At 47.3% G+C, this 16952-nt stretch overlaps 1 protein-coding gene across 7 annotated transcripts in view; it reads left to right on the top strand.

The window, feature by feature from the left end:
- SLCO2B1 (solute carrier organic anion transporter family member 2B1) overlaps window positions 1-16952 on the top strand; it is a 203641-nt gene that overhangs the window by 154824 nt on the left and 31865 nt on the right. For 6 of the 7 annotated variants that reach the window (XM_040339922.1, XM_040339924.1, XM_040339923.1 and 3 more), the window contains exon 8: window positions 12799-12904. In XM_040339922.1, the coding sequence (XP_040195856.1) occupies window positions 12799-12904 (106 nt within the window). The remainder of the gene's footprint in view (window positions 1-12798; window positions 12905-16952) is intronic. The other variant, XM_040339921.1, reaches the window with a different exon arrangement.

Raw genomic sequence — 16952 nt, 5'->3', positions numbered from 1 at the left:
ATATGCCTCCCCAGACCATCACTGACCCACCACCAAACCGCTCATGCTGAACAATGTTACAGGTAGCATAAAGTTCTCTGCGGCTTCTCCAGACCCTTTCACGTCTGTCACATATGCTCAGGGTGAACCTGCTCTCATCTGTGAAAAGCATGGGGCACCAGTGGCGGAAATTGCCAATTCTGATGTTCAATGGAAAATGCCAATCGAGCTCCACAGTGTTCAGCAGTGAGCACAGAGCACACTAGAGGACGTCGAGCCCTCAGGCCACCCCCATGAAGGCCCCCCCTCACCATCATTGCAAGCCCCCCTCACCATCATTGCAAGCTCCCCTCACCATGATTGCAAGCCCCCCTCACCATGATTGCAATCCCCCCTCACCATCATTGCAAGCCCCCCCCTCACCATCATTGCAAGCCCCCCCTCACCATCATTGCAAGCTCCCCTCACCATCATTGCAAGCCCCACCTCACCATCATTGCAAGCTCCCCTCACCATCATTGCAAGCCCCCCCCTCACCATCATTGCAAGCCCCCCTCACCATCATTGCAATCCCCCCTCACCATCATTGCAATCACCCCTCACCATCATTGCAATCCCCCCTTACCATCATAGCAAGCCCCCCTCACCATCATTGCAAGCCCCCCTCACCATCATTGCAATCCCCCCTCACCATCATTGCAATCACCCCTCACCATCATTGCAATCCCCCCTTACCATCATAGCAAGCCCCCCTCACCATCATTGCAAGCCCCCCTCACCATCATTGCAATCCCCCCTCACCATCATTGCAATCACCCCTCACCATCATTGCAAGCCCCCCTCACCATCATTGCAAGCCCCCCTCACCATCATTGCAAGCCCCCCCTCACCATCATTGCAATCACCCCTCAACATCATTGCAAGCCCCCCCTCACCATCATTGCAAGCTCCCCTTACCATCATTGCAAGCCCCCCCTCACCATCATTACAAGCCCCCCCTCACCATCATTGCAATCCCCCCTCACCATCATTGCAAGCCCCCCTCACCATCATTGCAATCCCCCCTCACCATCATTGCAAGCCCCCCTCACCATCATTGCAAGCCCCCCCTCACCATCATTGCAAGCCCCCCTCACCATCATTGCAAGCCCCCCCCATAGCCTTACTGTGCCAAACAATGTCTCACCAGTCAGTGTGTGTGCACATCGGGCATCTCCTGCTGTGTCACGGCTCACTGTGAAAAGTTAGGGCGCTCTGTGATAATAAACCTGCACAGAGCAGGTAAGTATAACATGTTATTTTAGAAAAAAAAAAAGCTTTATCCCTTGTATACATGATCAGGTTTCGCGGCGGTCAAAAGGCCGTCGGGAAACACGAATGTAAAACCCGAGAACCGGCTCGGTCACTTTTCCCCGTGTACACACGGCCGGGTTTTCCCGACAGGAAAACTGCCTGAGAGCTTTGATCGGGAAAACCGGCCATGTGTATGCTCCACAGCAGTGTTTCCCCATAGGAAAACTGTGGGGGGAAAAAACGCTGCGATTCGCAACGGGAAAAAATAGAACATGTTCTATTTTTTTTTCCTGCAGTTTTTCTGTCGGGAAAACTGCTAGGTAGTATACACACGGCCGGTTTTCCCGACCAAAAGAAAACATGACAGTTTTCCCGTCGGCATTAGTATTACTTTAACCACTTAAGGACTGAAAGGATTTGCCCCCTTAATGACCAGGCATTTTTTTTTTTTCCGATACGGCACTGTGTCACTTTAACTGACAGTTGGGTTGTCTTGCGGCGCTCTACCCAAACAAAATTCATGTCCTCTTTTCCCCACAAATAGAGCTCTTTATGGCCCCGTACACACGACCGAACATGTCTGCTGAAACTGGTCCGCGGACCAGTTTCAGCAGACATGTTCGGTCGTGTGTATGGCCGATCGGACAGGTTTCCAGCGGACATTTGTCCAGCCGACCGTTTTCCAGCAGACAAAAATTTCTTAGCATGCTAAGAAACATGTCCGCTGGAAGCCTGTCCGTCGGACATGTTTGGTCGTCTGTACAGACTCACCGTACATGTCCGCTCGGCCGAAAGCCCTCGCATGCGTCAAAGTGATTCGACGCATGCGTGGAAGCATTGACCTTCCAGGGCCGCGCACGTCGCCGCGTAATCGTCGCGGCGACGGCGCGGCCACGTCACTGCGTATCGTGTCCACGCGGATTTCTGTTTGATGGTGTGTACAATTATCAGATAGAAATCCGGCAGCGGACTGTCCGCTGAAAACGGTCCGGCGGACCTTTTTCAGCGGACAGTCCGTCCGTGTGTACGAGGCCTATGTGGTATTTGATCACCTCTGTGTTTTGTTTTTTTTGCGCCATAAACAAAAAAAGAGCAACAATTTTGAAAAAAAAAACACAATATTTTTTACTAAATATCTAAACAAACACATTTCTTCATCAGTTTAGGCCGATACGTATTCTTCTACTATTTTGGTAAAAAAATATCGCAATAAGCGTATATTGATTGGTTTGCACAAAAGTTATAGCGTCTAAAAAAATAAGGGATAGATTTATGGCATTTTTATCATTTATTTATTTTCTAATAGTAATGGCGGTGATCTGCGTTTTTTAGCTGGACTGCGACATTGCGGCGGACAGATCGGATACTTTTGTGGGACCATTGACAATGATCAGAGATAAAAATAGCCACTGATTACTGTATAAATGTCACTGGCAGGGAGGGGGTTAACACTATGGGGCAATCAAGGGGTTAAGTGTTCCCGAGGAAGGTGTTTCTAACTGTGGGGGGAGGGGACTGACTGGAGGAGAACAAAGATCGCTGTTCCTGATCACTAGGAACAGCAGATCTCTCTCTACTCTCCTGTCAGAATGGGGGTCTTTGTGTTTACATACACAGATCCCCCGTTCTGGCTCTCTGTGGAGAGATTGCAGGTGGCCGCTGGACATCGCGGCTGCCAGCCACGCGCATCGGCTTTTGAGTCGCACTGCTCTTAAAGCGGCTGACGTACACCCACTGCGATTCGCGCAGGGGAACCAACCTGCAGCAGTATAATTACAGTGGCTGCTCGGCAAGCGGTGACCTTGTGGAGAGGATATTGTATCGATATCAGATTGATATGGAAGTCTTCTTAACCACTTGCTTACTGGGCACATATACCCCCTTCCTGCCCAGGAAAAATGTCAGCTTTCGGCACTGTCACGCTTTGAATGACAATTGCGCAGTCGTGCGACGTGGCTTCTAAACAAAATTGACGTCCTTTTTTCCCCACAAATAGAGCTTTCTTTTGATGGTATTTGATCACCTCTGTAGTTTTTATTTTTTGCGATATAAACACAAATAGAGCGACAATTTTTTTAACTTTTTGCTATAATAAATATCCAATAAAAAAATAAAAAATAAGTTTAGGCCGATACGTATTCTTCTACATATTTTTGGTAAAAAAAAAAAAAAAACAATAAGCGTGTAGTGATTGGTTTGCGCAAAAGTTATAGCGCCTACAAAATAGGGGATAGAATTATGACATTTTTTTTTTATTATTATTTTTTTTTTACTAGTAATGGCGGCGATCTGAGATTTTTGTCACAACTGTGATATTGCGGCGGACACTTTTTACACATTTTTGGGACCATTCACATTTATACAGCGAACAGTGCTATAAATATGCACTGATAACTGTATAAATGTGACTGGCAGGGAAGGGGTTAACACTAGGGGGCGAGGAAGGGGTTAATGTGTGCCCTGCATAGTGTTTCTAACTGTGGGGGGAGGGGAGTGACTGGGGGAAGTGACCGATGGTTATCCCTATATACAAGGGACACACCATCGGTCTCCTCTCCCTGACAGGACGTGGATCTCTGTGTTTACACACAGAGATCCATGTCCTTGTCTCTGTGACTGCCGATCACGGGTGCCTGACGGACATCGCGGCCACCAGGCACGCGCATCGGCACCTGAGTGACACGGCGGGCGTGCGCTTGTGCCGCCGGCGGCGCTCGCGCGCCCCCCCAGTGGCTGGAGGCCTTATATAGACAGCCTCCCGGCAATTAAGATTCACATTGCGGCCGTAAAAAGTCGTTGGGCCAGTGGGAAGTGGTTAATTTGTTTTTAGCCCTAATATTTATTTTTAGCCCTAATAAACGGGGTGCTTGGTAGGGGTGGCATGTCCATTAGAGGCGCCAGGGCACCGCCCCCCCCCCCCCCCCCCCCCCGTCCTCGCCACCCCCTATATGCAGTGGATATTATTATTTATTATCCATGGCTGCCGCGGCCACCCCCATTTTTTTTACGTCGTTTGCGTTAGGCTTTTTCCGGCGTAAAGTTACCCCTGGTATATGAGGGGTATATGCGGCGTATCCTGATGTTAAGTATGGGCGTTGTTCCCGCGTCAAATTTTTAAAATTTTACATCGTTTGCGTAAGTCGTTCGCGAATAGGGCTTTGGGTAAGTTATGTTCATGTCGAAACCAATGAGGCTTTGCGGCGTAATTTCGAGCATGCGCACTGGGATTTTTTCACAAACGGCGCATGCGCCGTTCAAAAAATACGTCAAGTACGCGGGGTCACGATTCATTTTAATAAAACACGCCCACATAATACCCATTGGAATTAGGCGGGCTCAGGGCCATCTTTTCCATTGGGCACGCTGGGCAGTTGCCCGGGGGCCCTGCTTGCCTGGGGGGCCCCACCGGCTGCCCAGCAACTCCAGTAAAAAATTGTGGAGAGTGACAGGTTAGAACTGCTAATGCCCAGTTTGCGGAAATCACAGAGAATATCCGATCCTCCATGAGTGCGGGGGGTTGCTGATTTAAGGGGGGAGTGAATGCAAAAATGTAAGGGGGCACTGATATAAAGGTTCCCCCTCCTATATTAGTGACCCCCCTTACCTTAGTGTATTTACTCTACGGAAGGTGGTCTCTGGTCACCAGAGTGCCCTCCACATCAGAGTTCCCCTTTACATCAGAGTCTGCAGGATTCCCCCTTACAATGCAAGGGGGAACTCAGTCTGCGGACCCTGATGTAAGTGGGAAAAAGAAAGCAGTGGACTCTGATATAAGGTGGTCTCTGGTCACCAGAGGCCCCCTCCACATCAGAGTTCCCTCCTTAGATCATGATCTGCAGCGTTCCCCTTTACATAAGAGTTCCCTTTCACTGTAAGGGGCATCCCTGCAGACTCTGATGTAAGAGGAAACTCTGTGCTGGCTGGGTTAGAGTAACCTGACCTCCATGTCAATGAAGACATTTTATAGTTTAAATACTGACATTTGCATTGTTCGGCACTGAAAACTGTAATTTTAGGTACTTTTTTTTGCACTGGCAGTAAAAGATGTGGTTCTGCCAGTAAATGTTATGATTTTTGTCAGTAAATTCTCGTGCGTGATTGTGTAGACAGGGCCCCAGTGCACTGTATTGCCCGGGGGCCTATAATGCTCTTAAGATGACACTGGGCGGGCTTAAGCCGGACGACATAAGTTACGCCGCTGTAACTAAGGACGCAAGTTGTTTCTGAATACAGAACTTGCGCCCTAAGTTACGGCGGCGTACCGTATCTGAGATACGTTACGCCGCCCGGAAAGATACACCAATGTATCTGAATCCGGCCCGCAGTTTTTAGCGCTCATGTCGGATGTGCATTACTGCTGGTTCTCTTTTTCTGTACAGAAATCCCCTTCTACGGATTCCAAGTCTTTTTTTATAAAGAACAGGATAGACTGGATCCCGGAGAGTCCCGGAATTCACACTCAATGCTGGAGATATAGGAACCCGCCAAGAAAGCAGATGTTTATAGAGCTGGGTCATGTCACAATATCCTCATAAAGCACTATCTGAGTACAAATAGTATTCTGGATTAATGATTAGTAGAAAAAACAACATATCACAGCTCTACACATAATAGGCTCAGTTCACAAAGGTAACCCCCTGGGATAAGGTTTTTTTTTTTTTTTAACCTCTTAGCACCGACCGTACGCACATATGTGTCCTGGGCTTTGAAGTGATACTAAAGCTTCGTATTTAACCACTTAACCCCCCGGACCATATTGCTGGTCAAAGACCAGAGCACTTTTTGTGTCGCTTTAACTGACAATTGCGTGGTCCTGCGACGTGGCTCCCAAACAAAATTGGCGTCCTTTTTTTCCCACAAATAGAGCTTTCTTTTGGTGGTATTTGATCACATCTGCGGTTTTTAGTTTTTGCGCTATAAACAAAAATAGAGCGACAATTTTGAAAAAAATTCAATGGCCCAGATTCAGGTAGATCCGCGCAATATTTGCGTGGGCAAAGGGCAACGATTTTTGCTCTGCGCCCACGCAAATATTTCGATTTGCCCGCGATTCACGGAGCAGTAGCTCCGTAAATTGCGCGGGCGCTATGCTAATTAGCCCGGCGTAAGGGCGCCTAATGTAAATGATCCCGCCGGGGGCGGGAATCATTTAAATTAGGCGCGCTCCCGCGCCGAGCGAACAGCGCATGCTCCGTCGGGAAACTTTCCCGACGTGCATTGCGGCAAATGACGTCGCAAGGACGTCATTTGCTTCTAAGTGAACGTGAATGGCGTCCAGCGCCATTCACGAATCACTTACGTAAACGACGTGAAATTTAAATTTCACGAGCGGGAAGGGTGGCTATACTTTAGCATTGGCTGCCCCTGCTATTAGCAGGAGCAACCTTGCGCTAAACTCGCCGTACGGAAACTCCGTACCTTGCGTGCGCAGGGCCCGCGCAACTTTTGTGAATCGGTGGTAGTATGCAATTTGCATACTATACGCCGATCACAATGGCCGCGCCCCCTAGCGGCCAACGCAAGAATGCAGCCTGAGATATGAAGGCATAAGGAGGCTTATGTCTGTCATATCCTAGGCTGCAGTCCGCGTAGCGATGTTCCTGAATCAGGGGCATTCGCTACGCGGGAGCAAAACAGCTATTGCGCCGCGCAACCTATGGTTGCGCGGGCGCAATAGCTTCTTGAATCTGGGCCAATATTTTTTACTTTTTGCTATAATAAATATCCCCCGAAAATATATAAAAAAAAAACATTTTTTTTTCCTCAGTTTAGGACGATACGTATTCTTCTACCTATTTTTCGTAAAAAAAAATCACAATAAACGTTTATTGATTGGTTTGCACAAAAGTTATAGCGTTTACAAAATAGGGGGTAGTTTTATGGCATTTTTATTACTATTTTTTTTCACTAGTAATGGCGGCGATCAGCGATTTTTTTTTTCGGGTACTGCGACATTATGGAGGACACTTCGGACACTTTTGACACATTTTTGGGACCATTGGCATTTTTATAGCGATCAGTGCTATAAAAATGCATTGGATTACTATAAAAATACCACTGGGAGGGAAGGGGCTAACACTAGGGGGCGGGGAAGGGGTTAAGTATGTTCTAACTGTAGGGGGGTGGCCTCACTAGGGGAAATGACTGATCGCTGTTTACACACACAGCTCCCGGTCCCCGCTCTGTAATGAGCAATCGCGGGTGCCCGGCGGTGATCGCGCCCGCCGGGCACACGCATGGGAGTCAGGGACGAGCGGGGGGCGCGAGCGTCTCCGGCGGGGTGCACGCGTACCTAGTGGCCGCTTCGAGAGCCCGACGTATAGCTATGAGCTCTCGCACAGGGGAGCTGACCTGCCGCTGTATAACTGCGGCGGCTGGTCGGCAAGTAGTTAACAAACATGACATACTTACTGCCACTGTGCAGCTCGTTTTGCACAAAGTGGCTCCGATCGTCCTTTTCTGGGATCCCTCGGTGGCTCTCGCGGGTCCTCCCCGCATTAGATAGACCCCCTAGGAGAAGCGCTCTACCGAGGGGGTTACCTTGTGGGTGCGCTCCTTAGTCATTCATTCAGCGTCCATAGATGCCAAGTGTATGACTCGGCCCCGCCCCCGGGAACGGGTGTCATTGGATTTGATTGACAGCAGCCAATAGCTGTGCTGCTATCAATCTATCCAATCAAAGCCGGTGTTCTGTCGAGAAGTGCCTCCACCATCGAATAGTGCCCGGGACAAACGGTGCATGCGCCGTACGTCATAGCACAACTGCTGATTTGCTGATCAGCTGGGCTGACGTAACCATGGCACATGCGCACATCGTAGGAGGTAACTCTCAATGGGAGATACCATTTTACAGCCACAATTTAAACCTATACAAACAGCGGGGAAACCGGACCATCAGCACACTGTAAAGCCACCCCGCAACAGCGATGTCAGAACTACGGTCTCCCCCGCTGTTTGTACAGTATAGGTTTCAATTGCCACCGTGAAATGTTATTTCCCATCGAGAGATACTTCTTACAATGTGCGTTTGCGCCCTGGTCACGTCACTCCGGCCAGCTGATCGGCAACTCATGCGCGAGCACTATTCGAATGGGGGGCACTCATCGACAGAACACTGGGACTCCGTGAAAAGAAGGACGACGGGGCCGTGCTGAGGAGATGAAGGGGCTCAGGCAAGTAAAACGGGGGGGGCTGGGGGGCCCGTGACTATGTTTTTTACCTTAATACAAAACACAAGGGTTTACAACCCCTTTAAGGGGTTATACCGACATGATGCCTGCAGCTGCAAGCATCACCCCGGTACAGTTTTTTAGAGCGGACGGTCGGCTTTTTAGGGATAACCAGAGCTTTTTTTCTCAGAAAATAGGTGCAGGAACTCAACCACGACCCCGTTCAGATTTCACAAACAGTAGGAGGGTCTTAAAGGGGCATTAAATACCAGGATTGCATTACATACAGAGTGCAGAGTTCAGGGGGGTTACACACAGAGTGCAGAGCTGTCACTTGTAAACACAGAAACCGGACTTCTGTGTTTACAAGTGATTGTGGTGAGCAGGCACCAAAGGGTCTGAGCCAGAGGTGGTGGAACCGAGTTCCCCCAAGTCCCCCCTGAAAAAAAGCCCTGGGGATAACAACCGATGCAGCTAAAGCTGCCACAGGGGCCTCGTGGCTGCCTAACTTACCCAATGCATTACCCGAGTTTTGAGGGACAGGGGACCTTAACGCTGATGTTCTCAGGCAGCGTTAAGAGCCCTGACTCAGGAGCTCTCTCTCTCTCTCTCTATATATATATAAAAACATTTAAAGCACCCCCGTCCCCGCGACCTCGCACAGCAAAGAAAACGCATACATAAGTCACATGTGAGGTATCGCCGCGATCGTTAGAGCTGGAGCAAGAATTCTAGCAAAAGACCTCCTCTGTAACTCTAGCCTGGTAACCATTAAATATTTTTAAAGCATCGCCTATGGAGATTTTTAGGTACCGTAGTTTGTCACCATTCCACTAGTGTGCGCAAATTAAAAGCATGACATGTTAGGTATCTATTTACTCGGCGTGACATCATCTTTCACAATATACAAAAATTGGGCTTTACTGTTTCCTCAGGGCCTCAGGGTCCACTAACAGGCCAGATTTGAAAGATACCTGAAATACATTACAGGTGTTATCATTTGCTGCTCAGTGATTGCAGTATTCTAGTCTGCATCTCCTCCAAGGTAATACATAAAATCTGGGGTTGATGACCACTGGCATCAAATATTGAAACGATCACCATTTTATTCTAGGGTCTCTGCTAAAAAAAATGTTATATATATATATATATATATATATATATATATATTAGTGCTGTCAGTTAAACGCGCTATTAACGGCGTTAACGCAAACCCATGTTAACGCCGTCAATTTTTTTATCGCTCGATTAACGAGGCGGCGTTCGGGGGTTATACCGGGATGATGCCTGCAGCCGCAGGCATCATCCCGGTACCGTTGTTTAGAGCGGGCGATCGGCTATCCAAACATAACAACCGATGCGGCTAAAAGCCGCTCGGTTGTTATGCCGGAGGAGCGGGAGGGGACATCCCCCCCTCCCGCCGCCTTTCGCCGCTCTGACCGGGCCTCCCGTCCCCCCGGGAGACCCGATCCTCGATCAGCCGCCTTCTGTGTCCAGGTTGGAGACTGACACTAAGCCGTAAGCGGCTTTGATTCAGTCTCCGCATTGAAACCACGGAAGCGGCGTCATGACGTCACTTCCGGGTTTCTCGGCTGCCAATGGCGCCGGATTTAAAAAAGTACACAGTATTCAGAATCGCCGTTTTCGGCGATCTGAATACTTTGAAGTGCAAAGGAGGGCTCGGAGGTCTTTTAGACCCCCGATCCCTCCATAAAGAGTACCTGTCACCACCTATTGCTGTCACAAGGGATGTTTACATTCCTTGTGACAGCAATAAAAGTGAACAAAATGTAAAAAAATAAAAAAACACAATTTAATATTATAAAAAAAATAAAAATAAATAAGAAAACAACAAAAAAAATGTTTTAAAGGGTGAACTTCCTTAATCGCCCGATTAATCGTGAGTTAACTATGACATTAATGCGATTAATCGCGATTAGAATTTTTAATCGCTTGACAGCACTAATATATATATATATATATATATATATATATATATATATATATATATATATATATATATATATATATATATATATATATATATATATAATGTTTGGGGGTTCTAAGTAATTTTCTAGCAAAAAATACATATACAAATGTCAGAAATAGGTTTAGGCATGTAAGGGTTAAAATGGAAGGTTATTAGTCCAATGAGATTAAAAAATGATAGTCACATAGTTAAAATAAGGAATTTATAGGTAGATTCAGAAAGAGTTAGGCCGACTTATCACTAGATAAGCCGACCTAACTCAGAATCTACATCGACTTATGTTTAAGCGTATGCTCAAACAGAGATACGCTTAAACATATCTAAGATACGATGGCTTGCGCCGTCCTATCTTAGATTGCAATATTTTGGATGGCCGCTAGGTGGCGCTTCCATTGCGGTCGGCGTAGAATATGTAAATGAGGAGATACGCCGATTCACGAGCGTACGCCCGGCCGACACAGTACTTTTACGCCGTTTACGTAAGAGATAGACCGCGTAAAGTTAGAGCTAGGCCCTAGTGGAATAGTAATGTCAAGTATGGCCGCCGTTCCCGCGTCGAAATTCGAATTTTTTTACGTCGTTTGCGTAAGTCGTCCGTGAATCGGGATTTACGTAGTTTACGTCCACGTCAAAATCAATAGGCCCGTGCGGCGTACTTAGCCGCAATGCACACTGAGAAATGTATGCGCCCGGCACATGCGCAGTTCGCAAAAAATGTAAAAAAACGTAAGGTCAAGCACTATTAACATAAAACACACCCCCCAAACACATTTGAATTAGGCGCCGTTACGCTCGCCGATTTAGGCTACGCCGCTGTAACTTAGCAGGCAAGTACATTGTGAATCATGTACTTGCCTAGCTAGCTTACGGCGCCGTAGCCTAAACACACTAAGCTACACCGCCGCAAGTTTAGGCATAGGTACTTGAATCTATCCGATCGGGACCCCCCCGCTACATGCGGCGGTCGGATTCCCGCGGGGAGCGATCCGGGACGATGGCGCGGCTATTCGTTTATAGCCGCTCCGTCGCGATCGCTCCCCGGAGCTGAAGAACGGGGAGAGCCGTATGTAAACAAGGCTTCCCCGTGCTTCACTGTGGCGGCTGCATCGATCGAGTGATCCCTTTTATTAGGGAGACTCGATCGATGATGTCAGACCTACAGCCACACCCCCCTACAGTTGTAAACACACACTAGGTGAACCCTAACTCCTACAGCGCCCCCTGTGGTTAACTCCCAAACTGCAACTGTCATTTTCACAATAAACAATGCAATTTAAATGCATTTTTTGCTGTGAAAATGACAATGGTCCCAAAAATGTGTCAAAATTGTCCGAAGTGTCCGCCATAATGTCGCAGTCACGAAAAAAAACCACTGATCGCCGCCATTAGTAGTAAAAAAAAATTATTATAATAAAAATGCAATAAAACTATCCCCTATTTTGTAAACGCTATAAATTTTGCGCAAACCAGCCGATAAACGCTTATTGCGATTTTTTTTACCAAAAATAGGTAGAAGAATACGTATCGGCCTAAACTGAGGGAAAAAAAAATGTTATATATGTTTTTGGGGGATATTTATTATAGCAAAAAGTAAAAAATATTGCATTTTTTTCAAAATTGTCGCTCTATTTTTGTTTATAGCGCAAAAAATAAAAACCGCAGAGGTGATCAAATACCACCAAAAGAAAGCTCTATTTGTGGGGAAAAAAGGACACCAATTTTGTTTGGGAGCCACATCGCACGACTGCGCAATTGTCTGTTAAAGCGACGCAGTGCCAAATTGTAAAAACCCCTTGGGTCATTTAGCAGCATATTGGTCCGGTCCTTAAGTGGTTAATCTTTCCAAATTTAGCCTGATGTCTTCTTTTATTTATTAGAAATAAAGAGGAACTTTACTCTGCAAATTGACCTGGGGGCCATGGCTCTGGTCCCCTCCTCAATTATAAGGCAAGTCATGTGGGGAACATTTCCTGACATTGCTGAGAAATGCCCTGTACCCCCAACTATCTGCAAACATGCACATAGTGCATGCCGCTGCTTTTAAAGTAAAGAGTCAAGGACTTATTTTTATATTTAATTTTTTTTCATATATTTTAATTTAATCTGTAACAAATAAAGCAGACCCAAGCCCATTATAATTCCCCTGTAATGCATTTCTCTCAGACTCCCAGTTATTAGAATCACTGATGTGCTGTAATGTGGCCTTTGTGGAGGACTTGATGACGCCAGTAATGATAAATAACCTTGACATTCTCCTTTACAGTATATAAGATTTTTGTACGCATGAATGGCTGCTAATTTTTTATTATTTTTAACCCAATGGGAATAATCCACATATTGTCATGTATTCATTTTTTTTTTCAGCAGGTCACCAGTGAGGGCGCAGAGGATAGCAAACCTGGACTGATGGATGCCTTTAAAAATAAACCAGATCCAAAGGAACAGGTCTCTCTGGGCAAGTTTATCAAAGGTGTGTCACCTCTTCATCGTCCAATCACTGCGCTGCTGATGGAGGAGTAGAATGTAGAGATAAAACATATTTCTAGGAAACTGGTACTTGCATGCAAGATTCTCAAAGAGATACGACGGTGTATCTCCTGATACGACGTCGTATCTCTGAGTTCTGCCGGTCGTATCTATGCGCCTGATTCATAGAATCAGTTACGCATAGATATGCCTAAGATCCGACAGGTGTAACTGTGTTACACCGTCGGATCCTAACTGCAATTTTAAAATGGCCGCCGGGGGCGTTCTTGCTGATTTACGCCGAGAATATGTAAATCAGCGAGATACGCCAATTCACGAACGTACGCGGGCCCGACGCAGTCACTTTACGCCGTTTACGTAAGGGTTTTCCCGGCGTAAAGATAAACATGCCCCCTAGGTGGCGTATCCTATGTTAAGTATGGTCGTCGTTCCCGCGTCAAATTTTTAACGCCGTTTGCGTACGTCGATTCTCCAAAGCGCTGGACGCAAGTTACGCTCACGCCCAAACCTAGCGACGTCATTGGGAGCAATGCACGTCGGGAAAATTCGCGGACGATGCATGCGCATTTAAATCGGCACGGGGACGTGCCTGATTTAAATGCTACACTCCCCCTAGCCGCGGAATTTGAATTCCGCCGGGGGATTTAAGATACGCCGCCGCAAGTTTGGAGGTAAGTGTTTTGTGAATTACCCACTTGCCTCTAAAACTTGCAGCGGCGGCGGATCTTAAATCAGATAGATTACGTGGATATAAAGATCCGCTGATCTACCTGAATCCGGCCCAGTGTGTGCAATACCTTAAACAGATTTTCTCCAGGATAAGGTGACCAGATTTTTAAAATGAAATCTGGGAAAATATTTTTTATTTACTAGTAATAGCGCCAATCAGCGTCACTCTGCCCATCGCCGCCGCCGCCCACTTCAAAGCCTGTCAAGTCTTACTCTCCAGGCCCCCGGCTACTACTGGGTGGGGAGTGGAGGAAGATCATTCTCCCGCCCTCTCTCTCCTTATCTTCATTCTCCTGCCCTTCCTCTCCGTATCTTCATTTTCCTGCCCTCTCTTTCCTTATCTTCATTCTCCTGCTCATTCTCTCCGTATCTTCATTTTCCCGCCCTCTCTCTCCTTACCTTCATTCTCCTGCCCTCTCTCTCCTTACCTTCATTCTCCTGCCCTCTGTCTCCTTTTTATTCTCCCACCCTCTCTCTCCTTATCTTAATTTTCCCGCCCTCTTTCTCCTTATCTTTATTCTCCCGCCCTCTCTCTCCTCTTCATTCTCCCGCCCTCTCTCTCCTCTTCATTCTCCCGCCCTCTCTCTCCTTATCATTATTCTCCTGCCCTCTCTTGCCTTCTCTCCATTCTCCCACCCTCTCTCCTCTTCATTCTCCCGCCCTCTCTCCTCTTCATTCTCCCACCCTCTCTCCTCTTCATTCTCCCACCCTCTCTCCTCTTCATTCTCCCACCCTCTCTCCTCTTCATTCTCCCGCCCTCTCTCTCCTTATCATTATTCTCCTGCCCTCTCTTGCCTTCTCTCCATTCTCCCACCCTCTCTCCTCTTCATTCTCCCACCCTCTCTCCTCTTCATTCTCCCGCCCTCTCTCTCCTTATCATTATTCTCCTGCCCTCTCTTGCCTTCTCTCCATTCTCCCACCCTCTCTCCTCTTCATTCTCCCACCCTCTCTCCTCTTCATTCTCCCACCCTCTCTCCTCTTCATTCTCCCACCCTCTCTCCTCTTCATTCTCCCACCCTCTCTCCTCTTCATTCTCCCACCCTCTCTCTCCTTATCATTATTCTCCTGCCCTCTCTTGCCTTCTCTCCATTCTCCCACCCTCTCTCCTCTTCATTCTCCCACCCTCTCTCCTCTTCATTCTCCCGCCCTCTCTCTCCTTATCTTTATTCTCCCGCCCTCTCTCTCCTTATCTTTATTTTTCTACCCTCTCTCACCTTATCTTTATTCTCCGGCCCCCTCCCTCTCTGTATTTTTATACTCCCGCCCTCTCTCTCCTTCTCTCCATTCTCCTGCTCTCTCTCCCTCTCCTTATCTTTACTTCCACGCATGCGTCGAATCACTTCGACGCATGCGAGGGCTTTTGGCCGAGCGGACATGTCCGGTGAGTCGTACAGACGGCCGAACATGTCCGACGGACAGGCTTCCAGTGGACATGTTTCTTAGCATGCTAAGAAACATTTGTCCGCTGGAAACCTGTCCGATCCGCCGGAAAATTGTCCGGTCGGCCATACACACGACCGAACATGTCCGCGGAAACTGGTCCGCCGGACCAGTTTCAGCGGACATGTTCGGTCGTGTGTACGAGGCCTTAGAGGCGCCTCTCTTCTCTTTTATACTCTGTAAATAAATGCTTTTATATACAAGTGCTTTGGATTACAAGCATGTTTCTGGAACGAATTAGGCTCGCAAACCAAGGTTTTACTGTACATAGTTTTGGTAAAACAAAACAAGATTGTACAACCAGATTGTAACCAGCTACAGAATTTTTTTTTTTTTATTCCATACATTGATAGACTTTGATCAAGCTTCCCATGGGACACAATCACGTTAAATATGAAGGGGCAGATCCACAAAGATCTGCCCCGGCGCAGCGTATCTGAGATACGCTACGCCGCCGTAACTTACTTTTTTTGGTTTGAATCCTGAAAGAATTTGCGCCGTAAGTTACGGCGGCATAGTGTATCTCTCGCGGCGTAACGGTGCCTAATTCAAATCGGCGAGTAGGGGGGCGTGTTTCATTTAAATGAAGCGCGTCCCCGCGCCGAACGAACTGCGCATGCGCCGTCCCTAAATTTCCCGCCGTGCATTGCGCTAAATGTCGTCACAAGGACGTCCATCCCGATTCACGGACGACTTGCGCAAACAAATTTTTTATTTTTAAATTATACGCGGGAACGACGGCCATACTTAACATTGCGTACGCCACCAAATAGCAGCTTTAACTATACGCCGGAAAAAGCCGACTAGAGACGACATAAAAGAATGTGACGGCCGCTCGTACGTTCGTGGATCGTCGGAAATAGCTAATTTGCATACTCGACGCGGATTACGACGGGAACGCCACCCAGCGGACGCCGAAGAATTGCATCTTAGATCCGAAGGCGTACGAAGACGTACGCCTGTCGGATCAAACCCAGAAGCCGTCGTATCTTGTTTTGAGGATTAAAAACAAAGATACGACGCGGGTAATTTGAAAGTAGATACGCCGGCGTACTCGCTTTGTGGATCTGCCCCGAAATATTTAGCATGTGTTTCCCCTTCCATTGATCACATACGTTTTCCTGGAGGAGGAGGAAGCGTCTCTCTGTCCTTCTAACGTTCCTTCACACCACCGGACTATTTCTGATTTGCACAATCTGCGGTTGGCCGATTCCCTGGGGAAGCAGCCCACTTCCATCGTCGCAGTAGAGGAAATCCAGGTGTCCTCTGTGCAGTCCACAGATGGTGTCGGGATCCCTCAGGACTAAGGTGTGAGGACTTGTCTAGTCCTCACGGGAATCGTTTAATTAACACATCTGCCTTCAGCTCCGGCTGTTTGCGATGCTGATATTCTGTACATTATACTGGAAATGCATTGGAGTGTCATTGTCGTATCCCGCGAGTTCTCCCTCTGACGTCATTAGCAGCCAAGGCTTCATGGCTTGAAGGCTTAAAGTGAACCTGTGCCGGGCAAAATGAAAGATTCAGTTCAAGCAGAAGTTTAAAAATAAATAGCCCAATAAAAGATAAATTAAAAAATAAACTTTTGCTGCAATACCTTTAATCTGAAGCTGTGACCCACAGTACTTCTTCTCTGCCACAAGATGTCCTCAGTTTTCATGGACCCGTGTCTCCGCCTCTCCTTCCCCAGCCTTTGACTGCACTGTGAAAGGAGAAGCAGCACAGTGATGAGCTCTCATCTCTCTTTCACTCTGCTTTAAAAATGAATAGCTAGATTCAGAAAGAGTTAGGCCGGCTTATCTACAGATAAGCCGACCTAACTCAGAATCTACGCCGACTTATGTTTAAAAGTATTCTCAAAC

This window comes from Rana temporaria, chromosome 2, assembly GCF_905171775.1.
Source record: "Rana temporaria chromosome 2, aRanTem1.1, whole genome shotgun sequence".
Lineage (NCBI taxonomy): Eukaryota > Metazoa > Chordata > Amphibia > Anura > Ranidae > Rana > Rana temporaria.
This window is presented reverse-complemented; position numbering and strand designations above follow the sequence as displayed.